The following is an 8,631-nucleotide window of genomic DNA, read 5'->3' on the forward strand; positions in this document are numbered from 1 at the left end:
GGAAATATGTTAATTAATTTTTATTCAACTGTCAGAAACGTTAAACAGAATGTTAAAATTCGAATTAGAACTAAAGTACAAAGACATCCGTTAATTCGAACACGCAAGGAACTAAATTATTTGTTCGAATTAACGAATGTTCGGATTATCGGAAGTTGAGAAAAAACAAGAATTTTGATAAACGTTTAAAGGTTTTATGCTAACATAACTTTATTAAAACTTTAGTACAATTTTTTATAAAAATCTTTTACCGTTGTTTGCTTTGCGATGAGCAAGGCCTCCAAATTCCTTGTAAACTTAATTTTATTGGAAATTCCAATTTAATTGATAAATTGAAAGAAATTTTGCCACCATTGCTGCAATAAAAATGAATAAAAATGAAAACTTTTTTTTTTATTTAGATAGATATTTAGATTTTATTTATCGATACACAAAACTTCGAATTGACGAGCATAATGCAGCCTCGGGACGAAAAAATTGTTCGAATTAGCGAAATGTTCGAAATAGCGGAGTTCGAATTAAGCAACTCAAAATGTAAAACTTTATTAAACCAAACTCAAGGGACTTGGCAATTTGTTCGAAATAACGGAAAGTTCGAATTAAGTGGCATTCGAATTAACGGACGTCTACTGTACTTGAATTTTTAACAGATAGTGATATTTTGGACAAATTTCAAGCTTCCGGTGACGTCACAGAAGACATCAGCAGCCATTTTGTTCTTTTTGTCATGTACTATAGGTGTGTCAAGTTTGATTTAATTTGGAAAAGCTTATCAAAAGTTATGGACAGGGGAAGTGGTTTCTCCCCAGTCATAAGATGTTCAAAAAACCCTAAATGAAATACGCTTAAGCACATGAATTCAAACGAAAACGTAATAGTTTGAAAGAATTAGTTCGTTTCATTTATAACCTATACATATTTCAATTATCACCTTTGTATGTGTTACTGCCTGTTTAGATTAGGAAATATATACGGATTCAAACCAATCCCCAAAAAAACTTTTCCGTGTGAACACAATGCGTATAAATTCTATTTTTAGTAACTATTGATTTCTTCTTTTTTGCAGGTCCCGTTTGTTGTTTTTACGCTTTTTTTATGCTGTAAAAAAAACAACAAATCTAAAGACGATATTCTTGCTTCGGGGTGTTAGGGTTTTATTGGGGAAGAGGATTCTTACCCCGATCCCCTGGTCCTTAGAACTGTTAATGAAACAAAAGTAAAGAAATAACAGAGTAGTTATTTGAAGATTATATACTAATATCATAGAAAATCAAAACATCTGTTATTTTCTTGCTTACTTTTTTTTCTACTTCATATGTACAATCAATAAACAAATATCTTTTCTTTCATTGCTGTTGGTAGCAAAGATCGCAACTGTACCTGCAATTCTTTTTCATGTAGTCCTTATAATTCTTCAAAGAGCAATATCCTCTTTGCTTCCACCAATTACACAAGCTGTCTTCATCGTTACATCTACTGTAAGACGAACACATCTTGCATATTTTCTTGCAATATTTTGACATAAACTTGCGCTGGAAGAGACAGCCATAACTTTTGGCTTTTGATTGGCAAAGATTTGTACTGTCCACGCAAAATTGGTTATATATTTGTTTTTTCCGATCTAAAAATAACCCCTGTTTGCAAGCTAAAAGACATGGTAATATTGTCTTTATCTTTCTTTGTGACAAAGCAATGGCCATAGAAAACATAACTATACAAAATATTTTTTAAAAAATCAATATTCTAAATCATTGTTAATACACCCAAGAGAAAGTAGTTTCTATTATATCATACCTTCAGGACAAAGTCCGCAGCTTTTAGGGCAATATTTTTCAGTAAATTTCTGGGCGTAGATGCATTCCCTATATTTGGCCCAATTTTTGCATAGCGGTTCATAGTCTTTACATAACTCTCCAGGACGGGGAGTTGGATAGGGATCTAAAATATAAATGATATTTATAAATGCTAATATTTTTTGTTTGTTTTAATACATTTGCTGTATCAAAAAGTGGCATGTAACTATTTATCAAATTGCAATAGCCTTATACGGTTGATTCGATGCGTTCCATCCTCGCCAACTTTTTGTAATATTTTCTAACACTTCTTGTAACATTATTTTTCTAACCGACGGTCTATAAAATCCGCAAATCCATTTTACCTTTGTCGCAATATCCACATGATTTCGGACAATAATCGTACAGCACTGCTCCCACTGCGCATGTGTACCAACCACGTGACCAATAATAGTTGCATTCTTTGTGATCTTCGCATGCTATAAAGAAAAACCATTGTTTACATTGTTAAATGAGAGCACACTTATACTACGCTAGGTTTAACCCTATATATTAAACTTTTAACAATAAAATATCTTCAAAGTTTTGTATCTTTTAAAAAATAACTAATAACATGAATTTATGAATTTTTCCGCAAAAAGGTGATTTTAATGCCGAATAAGAGCTTACAAAATATGATTCAATGTAGTTGACAAATCAGTATTGATTTTTTCTCAATTATCCTACCGGAACTTAAGAATTTGAACAATGCTAAAAGTGAATGGTAGCAAATTGAGCCCACCGTCAACTTAGTTTTTTGTATTATAAATTTAAAACTTTTTATATAGAAATCTTATTTATCAGAATTTTGAGAGCGAGACTTTAGGAACAATCAAGAACATGAACATTTTTAGCCATAGTTCTTTCAAGAACATAATAATGTGATTCTATGATTTTTTTGTTCTTCTCTCTTTTTATTAGTACGTACATTCTTTTAATCCCAAATATGACATCATCCGCGATATTTCCCTTTATTTTGAAAAAATAAGGACAGCATTTGTGGCTAAGAAAATGTAAAAAAAGCCTTGAAGAATTATGAAAAAGTTTTTATAAAAAAAAGGTGTAGTTAGAAAACATGTTTTGTATTTTTATTTCTTACCAACACATTCCCTAATTACCGAATTTGAAATTATTTTCCCCCCTAATCCCCTCTTCTGTCCTGCTCTTTCCCTCTATCGGGGAAAAAATGTCGTTTTCTTTTTCCTTGTTTTGCTCATCCACAACTCAGTAAACTTTAAAATTAGAGCGCAAAATATCAACTTTGAAGGATTCAACTTACCAGTTTTATTTTTACTGTTAGATGTCGAATCTAAAACACAAAACAAAGAATGTAAAATCAGCCAAAATTAAAGTATATATTTTACGAGGAATGTGATAAGTTTGGGAATTATGCATATTAAGAGGTTAAAATGCACAATAACAAAACCCTAATTCTAACCCTTATACATTACAGAATATGCATAATTTCCAATTGATCATATTTCCTCTAACATACCAACTGGCATATTTGAAAAGTCGTGTTCAAAATTGTTTCGTTTATATATTAAAAGTTCTTTAAATGACATTTTCATGTGAACGTATGTTAATAATTAAAACACATATACACGGTCGTTCAGCATTTTTGTTTTTCTTTTAGTAATATTTCCTTTACTAATATTTCGACCTTTTGCAAGTTATTATATTACAAGTTGATTTTTCTCCTCAAGGTATTCATGACATAAAGTCGATTTACTTTGTTTTGAAAAAAATGCAGGAAGTCAAAACAAATTATTCACCTGTCAACGCTGCAGAGAAAACACGTGTGCATGAAATCGACAACAGCAACAATGAGATTGTAAAAATGATATTCATCGTGACCGTTCCAACAGCTTTTTTTTCTTTTATTGAATCAAACAGACACGCAATATATCTCCCCAGCGATTACTTTCTCAACATATTTTGCTTACTAGCTATATAAATGACACCCATGAAACATAAAGAGTTAATAGGGATTAGATATATTTGTCTTTATTCTTTATGTAAACATTTCCTAAGCTTGAAAGAATCGAGGTCACGTTCAAAACTTTTCCTCGCAACATGATGTGATGTCAACAAGATTTGTTAGGATGATCCTACTTTGTTAAAGTGTCATTAAAACAGACAACCTTGTTCCCATAGTTAATGTGAGCTGTATTGCTTTAGTCAGTGTGGTAAGAATGAGAACAAAGTTGATTGTGTACACATGGAACTCACTAATCAATAACACTTATCTTTCACTCAGTTTAAGAATGTAGAACATGAACCTCAGGTTTATTGTTACAGGAATACAGTGATAAATTTGAAAATTAACTCTACATCCTTATACATAACATCCTGAGAATATGCATATTTTCCAATTAATCATATTCCCCGTAACACTTAACCTCCGAGCTGTGGGACTGCTTTAAAAAAAACGTCGCTAAATTTAAATGATTTTCAATTTTCTTGTTTATTTTGTTTATGAATTTGATTTTCTTATACCGAGATAACGAAGGTAACCTCTTGTCGAAGGTTTAGGATGCTATTCGTACTTTTGTCCAGCAGAATTATTTTCTAGAAAAAATTATTGAGGGAAAGATTGTGTTCACTTTATTGTTTATTTAGAAAATATTTTTAGTATTTTTGTTCTCGCGACCTTGTCGTACTTAAGACAGTGTATCTATTGATTGTTATAGTGTATCTATTGACAGGTGAAAGTTGACTTTGATTGACCACTGGCCATGTCTGATTACTGGCACATGACTTATAGACTTTGTAGAGGCCATCATTTAATTAGCCAGTCACTTCTGGGTTTTTCACAAGCTTCATAAGACAGGCCCGGCTAAAATAATAACAATAGCAATTTGGAATGCTGCAAAATAAGCTAGGTTCAACACAACACTTGGTTTGACACAGTTTGAAAAACCTCGTTCTAAGGTGGTCAAGCTTAACTGTAGAGAAATAAAATTTACTAAAAATATGCCGAAAAAATGATAAAAAAGAGGGCGATACACGATTCCTTTTCTTAAATTCGACAAATTTTGTCGTGTATCACTTTCTTTTGATTCATTTTTTTTAAATTGTATTGAAACATTCCAAATAATTTCGACAAGTTTTAATCTGAAATTATTATTCACGAATAAAGTTGTCAAACTATGGATCATGTATTCCCTCCCCTCCCATACCCCATATTACTTTTGAACACAATCTTCAATTTCGCTATAAATGTTAGACCATTCTCTAACAAAATTATTATATTGACAAATCAAATAGCTAACAATGAACTTAGAAAAATCATGAAATCCTACAGTTGACGCTCACTAATTCGAATCTCTGTAATTCAAATATCTTCATAATTCGAACAAATTTAAATGGAACGTGGATATTCTTTACATTATTCTTTCTGTAATTCGAAAACATGTAGTACGAACAAAAACTTCAAATCCATAGTTGTAAAAATTATACCTTGAATGATGATGCAGTCATCAAACTCTGATTGTTTTGTTGACTATTATGTGTAACAAGACTCATCTTTATAAACAGGAGAAGTGCACAGAAGGCAAGCGTATGGTTCATTTCATTTGGATGGCTGAAGGATTGAGAAAACTCGTTGTTTCTTTCGTTTTAATCCCTTAGTTTAACCAAAATGTTTTCAAAAAATGCAACTTTCTATAACACGAATTTCTATGTAATTCAAACTGTAATTTTTCCCAATTGGAGAAAGTCAACTGTATATATAAACTACCAGTTCAACAATTAGTTCTCCGAAATAGTCCAAATTTCAGTAATTCTTTCAGTGGCATCTTAAAAATACTTCTGCAACTTGTGTAGTGTATTACTTTGTAATTCCGTGGCACTTTGTAATCCCATCGCACTTTGTAACCCATTTTGTTGCACTTTGTAATCCTAAACCTATTTGTAACCCCTCGACTTGAGGCACTTTGCAATCCCACCCTGTCATAACATCAATTTTCAACTGTTACTGCATTTGATCTGAATATCCACAGTACAAACATTAAACGTTTGCTTGCTGGCCATAAATGCGGGAACACGCCGAAGAAAGCTCCAGTTTTTCACACTGAATTTAACGTCTTGATGTATGTAATGCAACATGCAGTTAGCATGCAATATGCTTACCGTATTTAAGCTAGGGTTGGACACCCCTACGGACATTAAATTCTGCATGCGCCTTGATGAAATTAAATTATTTATTATTCACCTAATATTTTCCGTAACATTATGCAAATGAGTTGGAAAAAGTGAGCAAAAACAAAAACATAGAAAAACAGAATTGGTACGGAAACCATTACGTTTACAAAGACAAAGTCAAGGGCAAGAAAAGGCAAGAATCCGGTGAATTTTTTGCAGCAACTGATGATTTCGGTTGTAAAAAGTTAATGATTTCACGATTTCGCGGTTTAATTAATGGGTATCTTTAACTATTACTGCTACTCAACGTGGTCTTTACGGCTTCTTAGTTTTTCTCTTTGGTATATTAAGACGCAATAATATAAAAACAGCAGAAAACCATTGCTTCGACTTTGTTTGACCCCAATAACCTAAATAAAACAAAAAAGATTCTCATAGGTTTCTATTTTTTTTTTCTTGATCTGCGAAATCTTCTCCTGTAAAAATTTTAACTGGGCAAAACAAGTTAGCGCTTGACGGCCACACACAATCTTCTACGTGCTCAACACACATTATGAGTGTTTCGAGATGCTGGCCACATACAACTGGGAAATAACTGTTTTGGGAAAAAGGAAAATAGGCCTGGGTACACCGCATTATAAAACTTTACAGAGTTTAGCAAAGTACAAAGTCGACGTGCATTAGTGTGATAGCCCTACACCCAAAATATTAAAAATGTAGCTATGCACATTAAAAATCGATCCAAACACTAGTTCGAAAGGAAATATGGAGACGCTATACATACGCTACAGATTGTATGAAAATGTGAAAAATATGTTCGTACGTAAATTCGCTACATCTAAATGATTTTTAAACAAATTTACATGTGAGGAAATCTATATTAAAATATGTCCACACAAAATAACAATTCCCTTAAAAATATATTGGGACAAATTTGCAAAATGGACGAAAAAGTTCCATTGTCTGAATATTTCGGTAAAGGATTAAAGAAAAAAAACATGTGTGCAGAACATATCCTGAAATATGTAACCATCGCCCTCTAAGTGTAAAATGTCGACCATTGAATTTATAATTTCGATTAATTAATGTAAACTGTCGATCGCTTGATGTGATATGTCGATCAATTGTTGTGAAATGTCGATTAATTATTGTGAAATGTCGATCAATTATTGTGAAATGTCGATCATTGATGTGAAATGTCGATCGTTTGATGTGAAATGTCGATCGCTTGATGTGAAATGTCGATCAATTGATGTGAAATGTCGATCAATTGTTGTGAAATGTCGATCAATTGATGTGAAATGTCGATCGCTTGATGTGAAATGTCGATCAATTGTTGCGAAATGTCGACCAATTGATGTGAAATGTCGATCGTTTGATGTGAAATGTCGATCAATTGTTGTGAAATGTCTACCAATTGATGTGAAATGTCGGTCAATTGATGCGAAATGTCGACCAATTGTTGTGAAATGTCAATCAATTGTTGTGAAATGTCAATCAATTGTTGTGAAATGTCGATCAATTGTTGTGAAATGTCGATCAATTGTTGCGAAATGTCGACCAATTGATGTGAAATATCGATCAATTGTTGTGAAATGTCGATCAATTGTTGTACAATGTCGATCAATTGATGCGAAACGTCGACCAATTGATGCAAAATGTCGACCAATTGATGTGAAATGTCGATCGTTTGATGTGAAATGTCGATCAATTGTTGTGAAATGTCTACCAATTGATGTGAAATGTCGGTCAATTGATGTGAAATGTCGGTCAATTGATGCGAAATGTCGACCAATTGATGTGAAATGTCGATCAATTGATGTGATATGTCGACCAATTGATGGGAAATGTCGATCAATGGATGTGAAATGTCTTTCGCGTGATGTGATATGTCGATCAATTGATGTGATCTCGAGCAATAGACCGTTCTCGTAACTTATACCGTGATAATGTCGGAATAAAGCGGAGGGGGTACATGAAGATCACAAGCGAAGTGTTTTACAAAAACAAACAACGTTTTTTTAATGTTAATTTCAGTTCCATACAAGCTAAAACAACAGCTGGTACTTCACAATGCAAAATTCCCTTCGTGTATACACAATGTCGTAATTAGAATCAGTTTTGCAAATATCTCACGGTACAAGTTTTGTTGCTTTAAGTAGTAAAAACTGTCCGGAAGGAAACTTAAGTGCTTTAATTATTGCCTGTGTGAAAAATGCTTTTTATACACAGCAAGAAGGAAAAAGAATAAAAACAGGAATATCTTTATTTACATTTCCAAGTAAAGGTAAAGGGAGGCGTAAGTGGATTATTGGTATTTTGCCTTATGCTCGCCATTCATTAGCTTCGACTAACTTAGACGATCTTCACGTGACGTGTGTTGTTTATAATCCCCAGACCTCATGCGGATATCGGCAGGTAAAATAAGGCAGGCACGAAGTCGTGGATCAATCCATTCCAAACTTTTTAAGTAGAGGTATCTTTTGATTGAAATTAAAATATAGCTTGCATATGACAGTACAAAATCTTTTAACCATACTTTGAATTCTTCACCTAAGGTCTGTATTTGTCTTGCTTGTCCGTAAAAACGTAAACTTTAAAACTTGTCTAAAGGGAATTAAAATCAGAAGGTCCTTCACTCTGACTATTTGAA

At 32.7% G+C, this 8,631-nt stretch overlaps 1 protein-coding gene across 1 annotated transcript; it reads right to left on the reverse strand.

Annotated features, from left to right (window-relative positions):
* Positions 1-1,269: 1,269 nt before the first annotated feature.
* On the reverse strand, positions 1,270-4,232 carry LOC130635438 (putative tyrosinase-like protein tyr-1). The gene is made up of 5 exons (XM_057444770.1): positions 3,608-4,232; positions 3,112-3,141; positions 2,159-2,272; positions 1,795-1,938; positions 1,270-1,621 (listed from the first exon to the last, which is right to left on the reverse strand). Exons 1-5 carry the CDS (start codon positions 3,681-3,683, stop codon positions 1,347-1,349), a joined length of 639 nt encoding a protein of 212 aa, XP_057300753.1. The 5' UTR covers positions 3,684-4,232; the 3' UTR covers positions 1,270-1,346.
* Between the last annotated feature and the right edge of the window lie 4,399 nt (positions 4,233-8,631).

This window comes from Hydractinia symbiolongicarpus, chromosome 3 (genome assembly GCF_029227915.1).
Source record: "Hydractinia symbiolongicarpus strain clone_291-10 chromosome 3, HSymV2.1, whole genome shotgun sequence".
Taxonomy (NCBI): domain Eukaryota; kingdom Metazoa; phylum Cnidaria; class Hydrozoa; order Anthoathecata; family Hydractiniidae; genus Hydractinia; species Hydractinia symbiolongicarpus.

Coding starts and splice junctions, on each gene's coding strand:
- LOC130635438 (XM_057444770.1), bottom strand. CDS start 3,683: ATGAATATCATTTTTACAATCTCATTGTTGCTGTTGTCGATTTCATGC. Junction 3,142..3,607: donor TTTCTCTGCAGCGTTGACAG/GTGAATAATTTG, acceptor TTTGTGTTTTAG/ATTCGACATCTAACAGTAAA. Junction 1,622..1,794: donor CTGCGGACTTTGTCCTGAAG/GTATGATATAAT, acceptor GGTTATTTTTAG/ATCGGAAAAAACAAATATAT.